Here is a 16,635-nt window from a genome sequence, read left to right as displayed (position 1 = left end):
AGATCTATTTCTGGGAGTTCCCACATTTGAACAATCTGAGGAAATACCTCTGGGTGAAGACCATTCGCCCAGGTGCAACGTTTGGCGACTGAGATAATCCGCTTTCCAATTGTCCATACCTGGGATATGAACCGCAGAGATTAGACAGGAGCTGGATTCCGCCCAAACCAAAATTCGAGATACTTCTTTCATAGCCAGAGGACTGTGAGTCCCTCCTTGATGATTGATGTATGCCACAGTTGTGACATTGTCTATCTGAAAACAAATGAACAACTCTCTCTTCAGAAGAGGCCAAGACTGAAGAGCTCTGAAATGGCACGGAGTTCCAAAATATTGATCGGAAATCTCACCTCCTGAGATTCCCAAACCCCTTGTGCCGTCAGATACCCCCACAAAGCTCCCCAACCTGTAAGACTTGCATCTGTTGAGATTATAGTCCAGGTCGGAAGAACAAAGAAGCCCCCTGAACTAAACGATGGTGATCTGTCCACCATGTCAGAGAGTGTCGTATAATCGGTTTAAAGATATTAATTGAGATATCTTTGAGTAATCCCTGCACCATTGGTTCAGCATACAGAGCTGAAGAGGTCGCATGTGAAAACGAGCAAAGGAGATCGCATCTGATGCGGCAGTCCTAAGACCTAAAATTTCCATGCATAAGGCTACCAAAGGGAATGATTGTGACTGAAGGTTTTGACAAGCTGAAATCAATGTTAAACTTCTCTTGTCTGACAAGGACAGAGTCATAGACACTGAATCTATTCTAGAAACCTAAAAAGGTTACCCTTGTCTGAGGAATCAATGAACTGATTGGTAAATTGATCCTCCAACCATGAACTTGAAGAAACAACACAAGTTGATTCGTATGAGATTCTTCGAAAATGAGAAGACTGAGCAAGTACCCAGATATCGTCCAATAAGGAAATACCAAAACCCTGTTCTCTGATTACAGAAAGAAGGGCACGAGAACCTTTGAAAAAAATTCTTGGAACTGAAGCTAGGCCAAACGGTAGAGCCACAAAACTGGTAATGCTTGTCTAAAAAGAGAATCTCAGACACTAAAAGTGATCTGGATGAATCGGAATATGCAGATACACATCCTGTAAATCTATTGTAGACATATAATGCCCTTGCTAAACAAAAGGCAGGACAGTCCTACAGAAACTGAATGTTGGTATCCTTACATAACGATTCAATATTGATAGATCCGGAACTGGTCTGAAGGAATTGACCTTCTTTGGTAAAATGAAGAGATAAAATAAAACCCCAGCCCCTGTTCCAGAACTGGAACTGGCATAATTACTCCAGCCAACTCTAGATCTGAAACACATTTCAGAAATGCTGAGCCTTTGCTGTGTTAACTGGGACACGGGAAAGAAAAAAATCTCTTAGCAGGAGGCCTTAACTGAAGCCAATTCTGTACCTTTCTGAAACAATGTTCTGAAACCAGAAATTGAGAACGGAATTGATCAAAATTTCTTTGAAGAAAACGTAATCTGCCCCATACCAGCTGAGCTGGAATAAGGTCCGCACCTTCATGGGTACTTAGGAGCTGGCTATAGGTTTTCTATAAGGCTTGGATATATTCCAAACTGGAAATAGTTTCCAAACTGATACCGCTCCTGAGGATGAAGGATCAGGGCTTTTGTTCCTTATTGTGAGGAAAGGAACGAAAATGATTATTAGACCTAAATTTACCTTAGATTTTTTATCCTTTGGTAAAAAAGTTCCCTTCCTTCCAGAAACAGTTGAAATAATAATTTATTACCCTGGAAAGAAAAGGAAAGCAAAGTTGACTTAGAAGACATATCAGCATTCCAAGTTTAATCCATAAAGCTTTTCTAGCTAAAATAGCTAGAGACATATACCTGACATCAACTCTAATGATATCAAAAGATGGTATCACCAATAAAATTATTAGCATGTTATAGAATAATAATAATGCTATAAAATTATGATCTGTTACTTGTTGCGCTAAAGCTTCTAACCAAAAAGTTGAAGCTGCAGCAACATCCGCTAAAAATATAGCAGGTCTAAGAAGATTACCTGAACATAAGTAAGCTTTTCTTAGAAAGGATTCAATTTTCCTATCTAAAGGATCCTTAAATGAATTATTATCTGCCGTAGGAATAGTAGCACATTTAGCAGGAGTAGAGACAGCCCCATAACCTTAGGGATTTTGTCCCAAAAAAACTCTAATCTGTCAGATGGCACAGGATATAATTGCTTAAACGTTTAGAAGGAGTAAAAGAATTACCCAAATTATTCCATTCCCTGGAAATTACTTCAGAAATAGCATCAGGGAGATTAAACACTTCTGGAATAACTACAGGAGATTTAAAAACCTTATTTAAACGTTTAGATTTAGTATCAAGAGGACCAGAATCCTCTATTTCTAATGCAATTAATACTTCTTTAAATAAAGAACGAATAAATTCCATCTTGAACAAATACAAAGATTTATCAGCATCAACCTCTGAGACAGAAACTTCTGAACCAGAAGAACCATTATCAGTATCAGAATGATGATGTTCATTTAAAAATTCATCTGAAAAAAGAGAAGTTTTAAAAGACTTTTATGTAAACTAGAAGGAGAAATAACAGACATAGCCTTCTTAATGGATTTAAAAAATAAAATCTCTTATGTTTATCAGAAACACTCTGAAAATTAGATGTTGACGGAACAGCAACAGGTAATGTAACAGTACTAAAGGAAATTTTATCTGCATTAATAAGTTTGTCATGACATGCAATACAAACAACAGCTGGAGAAACAGATACCAAAAATTATAGCAGATACACTTAGCTTGGTAGCTCCAGCACTAGACAGCGATTTTCCTGTAGTATCTTCTGACTCAGATGCAACGTGAGACATCTTGCAATATGTAAGAGAAAAAACAACATATAAAGCAAAATTGAACAAATTCCTTAAATGACAGTTTCAGGAATGGGAAAAAAAATGCCAAAGAACAAGCTTCTAGCAACCAGAAGCAATGAAAAAATAAGACTTAAATAATGTGGAGACAAAAGCGACGCCCTTATTTTTTAGCGCCAAATAAGACGCCCACATTATTTGGCGCCTAAATGCTTTTGGCGCCAAAAATGACGCCACATCCGGAACGCAGACATTTTTGGCGCAAAATAACGTCAAAAAATGACGCAACCTCCGGCGACACGTATGACGCCGGAAACGGAAAATAATTTTTGCGCCAAAAAAGTCCGCGCCAAGAATGCCGCAATAAAATGAAGCATTTTCAGCCCCCGCGAGCCTAACAGCCCACAGGAAAAAAAGAGTCAAATTTTTGAAGGTAAGAAAAAATGATTAATTCAAATGCATTATCCCAAATATGAAACTGACTGTCTGAAAAATAAGGAAAGTTGAACATTCTGAGTCAAGGCAAATAAATGTTTGAATACATATATTTAGAACTTTATAAACAAAGTGCCCAACCATAGCTTAGAGTGTCACAGAAAATAAGATTTACTTACCCCAGGACACTCATCTACATGTTTGTAGAAAGCCAAACCAGTACTGAAACGAGAATCAGCAGAGGTAATGGTATATATAAGAGTATATCGTCGATCTGAAAAGGGAGGTAAGAGATGAATCTCTACGACCGATAACAGAGAACCTATGAAATAGACCCCGTAGAAGGAGATCACTGCATTCAAACAGGCAATACTCTCCTCACATCCCTCTGACATTCACTGCACGCTGAGAGGAAAACCGGGCTCCAATTTGCTGCGGAGCGCATATCAACGTAGAATCTAGCACAAACTTACTTCACCACCTCCATCGGAGGCAAAGTTTGTAAAACTGAATTGTGGGTGTGGTGAGGGGTGTATTTATAGGCATTTTAAGGTTTGGGAAACTTTGCCCCTCCTGGTAGGAATGTATATCCCATACGTCACTAGCTCATGGACTCTTGCTAATTACATGAAAGAAAGGAGAAACTATAGGGTACCGTGGTGACTGTAGTGTATAGAGAAAAAAATTGTTCAAACCTGATTAAAAAACCAGGGCGGGCTGTGGACCGGACACACCGTTGGAGAAAGTAATTTATCAGGTAAGCATAAATTCTGTTTTCTCCAACATTGGTGTGTCCGGTCCACGGCGTCATCCATTACTTGTGGGAACCAATACCAAAGCTTTAGGACACGGATGAAGGGAGGGAGCAAATCAGGTTACCTAAATGGAAGGCACCACGGCTTGCAAAACCTTTCTCCCAAAAATAGCCTCCGAAGAAGCAAAAGTATCAAATTTGTAGAATTTGGCAAAAGTGTGCAGAGAAGACAAAGGCACTGCCTTACATATCTGATCAACAGAAGCCTCGTTCTTGAAGGCCCATGTGGAAGCCACAGCCCTAGTAGAGTGAGCTGTGATTCGTTCAGGAGGCTGCCGTCCGGCAGTCTCATAAGCCAATCGGATAATGCTTTTCAGCCAGAAAGAAAGAGAGGTAGCAGTAGATTTTTGTCCTCTCCTCTTACCAGAGTAAACGACAAACAAAGATGAGGTTTGTCTAAAATCCTTTGTTGCTTCTAAATAGAACTTTAAAGCACGGACTACATCTAAATTGTGTAACAAACGTTCCTTCTTTGAAACTGGACTCGGACACAGAGAAGGAACAACTATTTCCTGGTTAATATTCTTGTTGGAAACAACTTTTGGAAGAAAAACAGGCTTAGTACGCAAAACAACCTTATCTGAATGGAACACCAGATAGGGTGGATCACACTGCAAAGCAGATAATTCAGAAACTCTTCTAGCAGAAGAAATAGCAACCAAAAACAGAATTTCCCAAGATAGTAACTTGATATCTACGGAATGTAAAGGTTCAAACGGAACCCCTTGAAGAACTGAAAGAACTAAATTTAGACTCCAAGGAGGAGTCATGGTTCTGTAGACAGGCTTGATTCTGACCAAAGCCTGTACAAAAGCCTGTACATCTGGCACAGCTGCCAGTCGTTTGTGTAACAAGACAGATAAAGCAGAAATCTGTCCCTTAAGAGAACTCGCTGAAAACCCTTTATCCAAACCCTCTTGGAGAAAGGAAAGAATCTTAGGAATTTTAATTTTACTCCAGGAGAATCCCTTGGATTCACACCAACAGATATATTTTTTCCATATTTTATGGTAAATCTTTCTAGTCACAGGTTTTCTGGCTTGGACCAGAGTATCTATCACTGAATTTGAAAATCCACGCTTGGATAAAATCAAGCGTTCAATTTCCAAGCAGTCAGCTGCAGAGAAACTAGATTTGGATGTTCGAATGGACCTTGTACTAGAAGATCCTGTCTCAAAGGTAGCTTCCATGGTGGAGCCGATATTCACCAGGTCTGCATACCAAGTCCTGCGTGGCCACGCAGGAGCTATCAGAATCACCGAGGCCTTCTCCTGTTTGATCCTGGCTACGAGCCTGGGAAGGAGAGGAATCGGTGGAAACACATAAGCTAGGTTGAACAACCAAGGCGCCACTAATGCATCCACTAGAGTCGCCTTGGGATCCCTGGATCTGGACCCGTAGCAAGGAACCTTGAAGTTCTGACGGGACGCCATCAGATCCATGTCTGGAATGCCCCATAATTGGGTTAACTGGGCAAAGACCTCCGGATGGAGTTCCCACTCCCCCGCATGGAAAGTCTGACGACTCAAATAATCCGCCTCCCAGTTGTCCACTCCTGGGATGTGAATTGCAGATAGGTGGCAGGAGTGATCCTCCGCCCATTTGATGATCTTGGATACCTCTCTCATCGCCAAGGAACTCTTTGCTTCTCCCTGATGGTTGATGTAAGCTACAGTCGTCATGTTGTCCGACTGGAATCTTATTAATCCGGCCTTCGCTAGTTGAGGCCAAGCCCGGAGCGCATCGAATATCGCCCTCAGTTCCAGGATGTTTATCAGGAGAAGGGACTCTTCCTGAGACCATAGACCCTGAGCTTTCAGGGAGTCCCAGACCGAGCCCCAGCCTAATAGACTGGCGTCGGTCGTGACAATGACCCACTCTGGTCTGCGGAAACTCATTCCCTGAGACAGGTGATCCTGAGTCAACCACCAACGAAGTCAGTCTCTGGTTACCTGGTCTACTTGAATCTGGGGAGACAAGTCTGCATAGTCCCCATTCCACTGATTGAGCATGCACAGTTGTAATGGTCTTAGATGAATTCGAGCAAAAGGAACTATGTCCATTGCTGCAACCATCAATCCTACTACTTCCATGCACTGAGCTATGGAAGGCTGCAGAATAGAGTGAAGAACTTGACAAGCGTTTAGAAGCTTTGACTTTCTGACCTCTGTCAGGAAGATCTTCATTTCTAAAGAATCTATTATTGTTCCCAAAAAGGGAACTCTTGTTGACGGAGACATGGAACTCTTTTCTACGTTCACCTTCCACCCGTGAGATCTGAGAAAGGCTAGAACAATGTCTGTATGAGCCTTTGCCTTGGAAAGAGACGACGCTTGAATTAGAATGTCGTCTAGATAAGGTGCCACTGCAATGCCCCTCGGTCTTAGAACCGCTAGAAGTGACCCTTGTGAAAATTTTGGGAGCAGTGGCTAAACCGAATGGAAGAGCCACGAACTGGTAATGTTTGTCCAGAAAGGCGAACCTTAGGAACTGATGATGATCTTTGTGGATAGGAATATGTAGGTACGCATCCTTTAAATCCACGGTAGTCATATATTGACCCTCCTGGATTGTAGGTAAAATTGTTCGAATGGTTTCCATTTTGAACGATGGAACTCTGAGAAATTTGTTTAGAATTTTTAAATCCAGAATTGGTCTGAAAGTTCCCTCTTTTTTTGGGAACTACAAACAGGTTTGAGTAAAACCCCTGACCTTGTTCCACCGTTGGAACTGGGTGTATCACTCCCATCTTTAACAGGTCTTCTACACAACGTAAGAATGCCTGTCTCTTTATTTGGTCTGAAGACAAGCGAGACATGTGGAACCTTCCCCTTGGGGGCAGTTCCTTGAATTCTAGAAGATAACCCTGAGAGACTATTTCTAGTGCCCAGGGATCTGGAACATCTCTTGCCCAAGCCTGAGCAAAGAGAGAGAGTCTGCCCCCTACTAGATCCGGTCCCGGATCGGGGGCTACCCCTTCATGCTGTCTTGGTAGCAGCAGCAGGCTTCTTGGCCTGTTTACCCTTGTTCCAGCCTTGCATTGGTTTCCAAGCTGGTTTAGCCTGGGAAGCGTTACCCTCTTGTCTAGAGGCTGCAGAGTTAGAAGCCGGTCCGTTCCTGAAATTGCGAAAGGAACGAAAATTGGACTTATTCTTAGCCTTAAAAGGCCTATCCTGTGGGAGGGCATGGCCCTTCCCCCCCAGTGATGTCTGAAATAATTTCTTTCAATTCTGGCCCAAAAAGGGTCTCACCTTTGAAAGGGATATTAAGCAATGTTGTCTTGGAAGATACATCCGCCGACCAAGATGTTAGCCAGAGCGCTCTGCACGCCACAATTGCAAACCCTGAATTTTTCGCCGCTAATCTCGCTAATTGCAAAGCGGCATCTAAAATAAAGGAATTAGCTAACTTAAGTGCGTGAATTCTGTCCATGACTTCCTCATATGGAGTCTCCATATTAAGCGACTTTTCTAGTTCATCAAACCAGAAACACGCCGCCGTAGTGACAGGAATAATGCACGAAATAGGTTGGAGGAGGTAACCTTGCTGAACAAAAATCTTTTTAAGCAAACCCTCCAATTTTTTATCCATAGGATCTTTGAAAGCACAATTGTCCTCAATGGGAATAGTCGTGCGTTTGGCTAGGGTAGAAACTGCCCCCTCAACCTTAGGGACTGTTTGCCATGTGTCCTTCCTTGGGTCGACCATGGGGAACAATTTCTTAAATATAGGAGGAGGGACAAAGGGTATGCCTGGTTTCTCCCACTCCTTATTCACTATGTCCGCCACCCTTTTAGGGATCGGAAAGGCATCAGGGTGCACCGGGACCTCTAAGAATTTGTCCATCTTGCACAATTTTTCTGGAATGACCAAAGAGTCACAATCATCCAGAGTAGATAGCACCTCCTTAAGTAATGCGCGGAGATGCTCTAACTTAAATTTAAACGTCACAACATCAGGTTCTGCCTGTTGAGAAATTCTTCCTGAATCTGAAAGTTCTCCTTCCGACAAACCCTCCCTCACTGCCACTTCTGACTGGTGTGAGGGTATGACAGATAAACTATCATCAGCGCCTTCTTGCTCCACTGTATTTAAAACTGAGCAATCACGCTTTCTCTGAAATGCTGGCATTTTGGATAAAATATTAGCTATGGAATTATCCATTACTGCCGTTAATTGTTGCATAGTAACAAGCAGTGGGGCGCTAGATGTACTAGGGGTCGCCTGCGCGGGCATAACTGGTGTAGACACAGAAGAAGAGGATGATGTACTATCCCCACTACCTTCATTTGAGGAATCATCTTGGGCAACCTTATTAAATGTGACAGTACTGTCCTTACTTTGTCTGGACGCCATGGCACAATTATCACATACATTTGAAGGGGGGACCACCTTGGCCTCCATACATACAGAACATGTTCTATCTGAAGGTACAGACATGTTAGACAGGCTTAAACAGATTAATAATGCAAAAAAAAACGTTTTAAAACAAAACCGTTACTGTCTCTTTAAATTTTAAACAGAGCACACTTTATTTCTGAATGTGTGAAAAACTATGAAGGAAATATCCAATCTTTACCAAATTTTCACCACAGAGTCCTAATGCTTTAAAAGTATTGCACCCCAATTTTCAAGCTTTTAACCCCTTAATTGAGGAAACCGGAGCCGTTTAATCAAATAACTTTTAACCCCACTACAGTCCCAGCCACAGCGTTTGCTGCGACTTCACCTGTCCTTAGGAGTTATACGATACCAAATTAAGCCTTCCAGGAACGTTTTCAATGTTCACCAGACCCTCTCACATGCAGCTGCATGCACCGCATCCAAAAGAAACTGCGCAGTTATGGCGCGAAAATGAGGCTCTGCCTACTATAGTGAAAGGCCTCTCTGACTGGAAAGTTGTCTAAACAACTGCCTGGCGCCTAAAAACGTTTCCCCACAATAAAAGTTTTATAAATCACCTCAGATTACATAAAAAACTTAAATAAAACAATCGATTTAGCCCACAAGAGTGTCAACCAGTGTATAGCCCATAATAAGCCTTCATTCTGTTAAGAGTCTAAGAAAATGGCTTACCGATCCCCAAGAGGGAAAATGACAGTCTTCTAGCATTACACAGTCTTGTTAGAAATGGACTAGTCATACCTTGAGCAGAAAAGTCTGCTAACTGTTCCCCCCAACTGAAGTTCTCTGGGCTCAACAGTCCTGCGTGGGAACAGCAATTGATTTTAGTTACTGTTGCTAAAATCATACTCCTCTTTTAAACAGAACTCTTCATTCCTTTCTGTTTTAGAGTAAATAGTACAACCGGCACTATTTTAAAATAACAAACTCTTGATAGCAGAATAAAAAACTACAACTAAACACCACATACTCTTCACCATCTCCGTGGAGATGCTACTTGTTCAGAGCGGCAAAGAGAATGACTGGGGGCGGAGCCTGAGGAGGGGCTATATGGACAGCTTTTGCTGTGCTCTTTGCCATTTCCTGTTGGGGAAGAGAATATTCCCACAAGTAATGGATGACGCCGTGGACCGGACACACCAATGTTGGAGAAACATCTGCGCGCTCTGTATTACGTCTAACCCCAGAGCTATCGCGCTTTCCTCTGAATTCAGGCAGTCTGGCTAATAACGCTGACAGGGTATTATGCATGATTGCCGCCATGTCCTGCAAAGTAATCGCTATGGGCGTCTTTGATGTACTTGGCGCCATTTTAGCGTGAGTCCCTTGAGCGGGAGTCAAAGGGTCCGACACGTGGGGAGAGTTAGTCGGCATAACTTCCCCCTCGTCAGAATCCTCTGGTGATAATTCTTTTAAAGATAACAGCTGATCTTTATTGTTTAAAGTGAAATCAATACATTTAGTACACATTCTCCTATGGGGTTCCATCATGGCTTTTAAACATAATGAACAAGGAGTTTCCTCTATGTCAGACATGTTTATACAGACTAGCAATGAGACTAGCAAGCTTGGAAAACACTTTAAATCACGTTAACAAGCAATATAAAAAAAACGTTACTGTGCCTTTAAGAGAAACAAATTTTGCCAAAATTTGAAATAACAGTGAAAAAAGGCAGTTAAACTAACAAAATTTTTACAGTGTATGTAACAAGTTAGCAGAGCATTGCACCCACTTGCAAATAGATGATTAACCCCTTAATACAAAAAAACAGATTAACAAAACGAAAAATATGTTTTTTAAACAGTCATAACAACTGCCACAGCTCCTACTTTTGAAGCCTTTTGAGCCCTTCAGAGATGTCCTATAGCATGCAGGGGACTGCTGAGGGAAGCTGAATGTCACAGTTTGTAATTTTAACTGCACCAACTGTAACTTTTATACTATAACAGTGGAAAGCCTCAGGAAACTGTTTCTAGGCAAAAATAAAGCCAGCCATGTGGAAAAAACTAGGCCCCAATAAGTTTTATCACCAAAGCATATATAAAAACGATTAAACATGCCAGCAAACGTTTTATATTGCACATTAATCAGAGTATATAACTCTGATAGCAAGCCTGATACTAGTCGCTATTAAATCACTGTATTTAGGCTTTAACTTACATTAATCCGGTATCAGCAGCATTTTCTAGCAAATTCCATCCCTAGAAAAACTTAACTGCACATACCTTATTGCAGGATACCCTGCACGCCATTCTCCCTCTGAAGTTACCTCACTCCTCAGACATATGTGAGAATAGCAGTGGATCTTAGTTACTTCTGCTAAGATCATAGAAAAACGCAGGCAGATTCTTCTTCTAAATGCTGCCTGAGATAAAATAGTACACTCCGGTACCATTTAAAAACAATAAACTTTTGATTGAAGAAAAAACTAACTATATTTTACCACTTTCCTCTTACTACCTCCAGCTATGTTGAGAGCTTGCAAGAGAATGACTGGGTATGGCAGTTAGGGGAGGAGCTATATAGCAGCTCTGCTGTGGGTGATCCTCTTGCAACTTCCTGTTGGGAAGGAGAATATCCCACAAGTAATGGATGATCCGTGGACTGGATACACCTAACAAGAGAAATAAACGTTACTTCTTTGTTCACAGATATCGCCATAACATTAAAGAAGCAATGTCTTGCGTAGCAACTCCAGATAGAGTTTGCGAGGAACCGCAGGGCACTGCATGTGTGATATAAAATTTTATAAAATCAATCTGACTCACATATGGCAGAATAATTAAATAAAGATTTAACCTTTTGTTAATAAAAATTAACATATAACAAACGTTACTGTCTCTTTAAATGTTAAAGTGCAACTTCTTTATTTTATATGAGGACAGAAATGTCTGAATATGTACAAAGAATTTCAATACTGCTAAACCCCCTCTACAACTCAGCCTGACCCAGCTGAGGCGTCAGACAGCCTCTCTACACAATCCTGACCTTGTTATAGCACTGTCTTAAGCACAAAAACTCAGAAAAGAATTCCTCCGATCCTTCCGATAACCGGAAGAGGTAGGAAAGAAGTGATTTCTGCAAGGCGCACATTCTAGACTAAATTCCACCGCTCCTTCCGATAGTCGGAAGTGTTAGGAAGGAGGAGTGCAATACATTGGCGCCATTAACAAGCTCCGCCCCTCAAGGGCATTTCACAAGTCATCTCCCAGTCGCCATTGTTTAAGTAGAGGCACCGGGAGCAAAATAATAGAAGGAACAACTTCACATTCCAAACTTTATTTTGATGAACAAGCTGCTTATTCTGCGGTTACCGCTCTCGGAAACACCTCACACTGTGACAAACAGCTCAACTTTTGAATAAAAAACTCAGTATGTGATCTCCCGGTTGCCGTTGTTTAAGTATAGCTACCGGGAGCACGAGAACAGGCTGAACAGCTTCAGTTTAAAGAGCTGTTTATTTTGATAGCTCAGAGAAACCCCCTGTCAACAGTTCAATATAAAATCTCCCAGTCGGCTTTATTATTAGATATGAAACCGCCGGGAGATGAGGCACATGTCAACCCCTGCGTCCTAACTGCCATAATGTCCCCTAATAGACTAGGAAAATCTGAGTCCAAGTTCAATGAGGTCTAGATAAAATAATAAAGTGCTCAAAATTTTTTTGAGATCCTCTACCCCCAGAAATAAAGTCAGCACTTAATTCATCTTCTGCCTGGCAGCAAGGCAGTTCCCAGGTTTAAGAGGTCCTCTCCCTCCCATGAACCTGTAAATAAACGGAAGTCCTGAGTAAAAATTCCGCAGGCTTTCAGGGTAAGGGCAGTATCAGAATATGGGAGACGCAATGAGAATTATGTCCCACAAGTTCCCATTGCTTTAAAGCCACCAATGCTCTACTGAAGAGACTGATATGGACTACGGCTACACCCTAGAACAAAGCAGCACAATCTTGCACTACTTTAGATAATAAACTCTTGATTGCATAATCTATACTAACACCTCACTTTGCCACTTCCTATCACTAACATAGGCTAAGAGAATGACTGGGGTGGGAGGGAAGGGAGGATCTATTTAACAGCTTTGCTGTGGTGCTCTTTGCCGCCTCCTGCTGACCAGGAGGTGAATATCCCATTAGTAATTAAGATGATCCGTGGACTCATCGTGTCATAAAAAATAAATACATTTAACAGTAGTTACACTCATAACAATACTGTCTGGTAACATTTATTTAAAAAAAAATGTTTAAAAAAGTTATAAGGGCTCAAAGATATGATGCTTCAGGTGTTAGAAAAAAAAAAATATATATATATATAAAAATATATATTTAATAATACTTAGAACATATATGAAGAAAATTGGAATGTGAAATATGTACTGTACATACTCAGATAAACACTTTATTTATTATGACTATTGAATATATATGATTTTTTGTGTTTACAGCTACTTTACTGCAAAGGGCTCCAATGCATTTAAATATATGTCTATATATGTATGTACACGCATACACACACATAAACATATTTAGGCATGTGCATGTATGTATCTCTATGCATATATATATATATATATATATATATATAAATAAACATTTATTTAAGAATAAATAGAATATATTCCTCTATGTGAAGAACATTGGAATGTGAAATATTGATCTTTCATGTCGGGTTTAGCGCTCTTGAATAAATGTGATCGGGTTTACATGCGAGTATGGGTGTTATTTTTTATTTGCAGTTTGTGCATTCTATTGAATTTTATGGGAGAATAGATTAACTTGGTAGCGATAGTCAATATTTTGCGTGCCTCCGTCTAGCAATGTTAATGTGTGAGCTCTAAATATCGCTACACTTGTAATCTAGCCCGATATTGGTTTTGAGCATTTACGCTAAATGGATAATTTTAGTGTGGCCCCTCATAGAAATCTACTACCTACACTATCAAACATGAGTACAGTAGCGCACCATTACACTATTTGCACAGTAAATATAAACCAGTCACATATAGATTATATAATAGCAGTGCTAAAATTTAAGCGGTATGGAAGAGCGATACAGTGTGTACCAACGTTCCATATTGCTTGCATTTTTTTGATCCACTTGTAATCTAGGATTATGTGGTTATTTTAATGATTAAACTACAGGTGAAGGAGGCAAAATAAATAATCAAAGTATATTGCAAAGATGCTGTATTATGAACAATTAAACATTTTAACAATTTAAAGGTGTTTACTGGATCTTTAACCTATTGCAGTGTGTGTGCATGTGAGACACTTCAGTAAAAGACATTGTGTTCATATAAATGTTTCAAGCAGTCAATGTGTGTAAATGTGATAATTATCAATGCACATAGTGTGCTTTTTAAGTCAATGTGCACTGTGTTTTTTGAATGATCAACAGGTATTGAGTGGACTATTGATCACCATAAATGTCTGTTGTTTTTTTTCATTAATAATGTGTAATGAGGAAAGCGTCTCTAGCAAATCTGTAACTGTGAACCGACACGTGGGTCATATCTAGATTTACTCTGTGCATCAACATTTTAAACAGTATTCCTGCTCAGAACAGACAGACATCAGAAAACGTACAGAAAATATACACACAGATCCAGGTAAAAGAAAAAAAAAAATCCTGCTACATAGATAAACTGAAGTACAAAGGCAAACTCAAAAGAGTTAGAGTTAGCAGTTAATAGAGAACTATAAAAAACATTTTGTGTTTGATATATGAATGATGGGATAAGTGTTGTGATTACACTTAAGATCAGCAATAGTTATTAAAGTTAGTAATTGGCAAAGAAACACAAATGCACTTACGTGACATAACAGTATCAACGTATTGGGGTAAATATGGTGCCCAGAAATCAATTGCCTCTTTCCGACCACCTTGACCAATCCTTCTTAGTTCTGCAAGTAACAGAGCTTGAGCGGCTTCTCGTACCTGTAATAATAATAATAAATATGTTTAAAGTCCCTTTTCAACAATGTTAATAATTCTAATATCGTATGTAAGCACGGAAACAACTAAATCAATCAAAACCTTCCCTCCCTAAGTACTAACATAGAATTCAGTTACTATAAGCTATATTGCCTGATGAATTTTTGAGGTAGGTAGAAACATCTCCCATAATTATGTCTTCATTTTGTCTCCCTTCTAGAGTTACTTTTTCTCTTCCTATCTGTTTCAGGATGAGCTATATAAATTTATACCACTAGATCTATCGTTGGAGGGGGGGGGGGGGTACATGTCCAAATTGACCTTAAATCAATTGTTTTACAATCACAAATCAGTAAATATAAACTTTGATTTATTTCATATCCTTGTGGTTACTCACATATAGGTACTAGTAAGTCCTGCAATAAAAGTTGAAAATATGACAGTTTGACAGGCCAAAATATATCCTAGGTTTAAGGCAGAACAGTTGGAAATATTTTCCTCCAAAAAGATTATTGTAAACCCAGAAGCATATGCATATAACTTAGTGGAAGTATGTATGGAAGATTTAGTGCCTGCCTTGCAAAGATGCCCATCGGAGGCTTATTAAAATGACCCCAGGAGGAAATTAATGTTCTCAGAATCAAACATAGAATGAAAAGATAAAGGTCTAATGCACCAACTTATCTTTATGAGAAATCAAATAAGGAGATAAAAAAGACACAGTTTCCTGCTCTGAGCTTAAATGTATAGGTTTAAGGAAAAAAAAACAACTAAAAAGCAAAACTCAAATCCTAAGGAGGAATAGAAAGATCAAATAAATAAATACAAATTGAAAGTACAACTTATAGGAATGGAAAAGCCGGCACTAAAAGTGGAGAAAACTGAACTTTCAAATAACTGACTGATAACTAATCATTTGGAGAATAAAACAAAATCTTCCAAAACCGAATTAACTGGAGAACACATTGTCCCCCGACCACCACACAAAAGATAATGCCATGTAGTCAAGAGATCCAAAGGCATTCTGCTTGATCAAGGGAAGAAACAGTAGCAGCTTCATGTTAATGGTGCTAGAAAACAAGACCTACCAACCTTAAAGCTGAGCCCCATTCCCTGCTCTCAAGCAGCCAATCACAATAGAGAAGGGCTTTTCAATCATTGTGAACACAACAGTACAGGGTGATTTATAACAGAGGTGGCGTAGAGGTTCAGAAGCCTTGTGTTTTGCAATCTCATCAAGCCTACAAAGCAAAGGGCTCCAAAAACCTTTTTCACTGTAGGACTAAGACCACTTAACATTTTTGAAAAAGTAACAAGAATAAATACTCAAGATCCAAAAGATCTTCAACATCATCGAAAAAAGGTTCTATCTTTAACTGGAATCTTTAGAATAACATAATGAAAATGAATCAATATAACAACCCTGAAAAACAACTGTGACTTCAAAAGGATCAGTAAAAACTCAGAAGAAAATCTTCTTAACACACTATTAAAGGAGTAACTTAGCAGGAACCACCAAAACATCAAGCATTCCTTGAATTTAAGTTTGGAACACTACGTAGAAAAATACTTATAGAAAAACATCATTTATGTAAGAACTTACCTGATAAATTCATTTCTTTCATATTAGCAAGAGTCCATGAGCTAGTGACATATGGGATATACATTCCTACCAGGAGGGGCAAAGTTTCCCAAACCTCAAAATGCCTATAAATACACCCCTCACCACACCCACAAATCAGTTTAACGAATAGCCAAGAAGTGGGGTGATAAGAAAAAAGTGGGAAGCATAAATATAAGGAATTGGAATAATTGTGCTTTATACAAAAAAAATCATAACCACCACAAAAAAAAGGGTGGGCCTCATGGACTCTTGCTAATATGAAAGAAATGAATTTATCAGGTAAGTTCTTACATAAATTATGTTTTCTTTCATGTAATTAGCAAGAGTCCATGAGCTAGTGACGTATGGGATAATGACTACCCAAGATGTGGATCTTCCACGCAAGAGTCACTAGAGGGAGGGATAAAATAAAGACAGCCAATTCCGCTGAAAAAAATCCACACCCAAAAATAAAGTTTAAATCTTATAAAGAAAAAAACTGGAAATATAAGCAGAAGATTCAAACTGAAACAGCTGCCTGAAGTACTTTTCTACCAAAGACAGCTTCAG

The 16,635-nt window shown here is 39.6% G+C and overlaps 1 protein-coding gene across 1 annotated transcript in view; it reads right to left on the bottom strand.

Moving 5' to 3' along the window:
- The window catches only part of WDR7 (WD repeat domain 7), a 1,007,279-nt gene that overhangs the window by 535,831 nt on the left and 454,813 nt on the right, over positions 1 to 16,635 (bottom strand). The window contains 1 exon segment of the mRNA XM_053701142.1: positions 14,342 to 14,465. Within this exon segment, the coding sequence (XP_053557117.1) occupies positions 14,342 to 14,465 (124 nt within the window).

Source organism: Bombina bombina, chromosome 2, assembly GCF_027579735.1.
Source record: "Bombina bombina isolate aBomBom1 chromosome 2, aBomBom1.pri, whole genome shotgun sequence".
NCBI lineage: Eukaryota > Metazoa > Chordata > Amphibia > Anura > Bombinatoridae > Bombina > Bombina bombina.
Note: the sequence above shows the minus strand (reverse complement) of the source record. Positions and strands in the feature narration are given on the sequence as shown.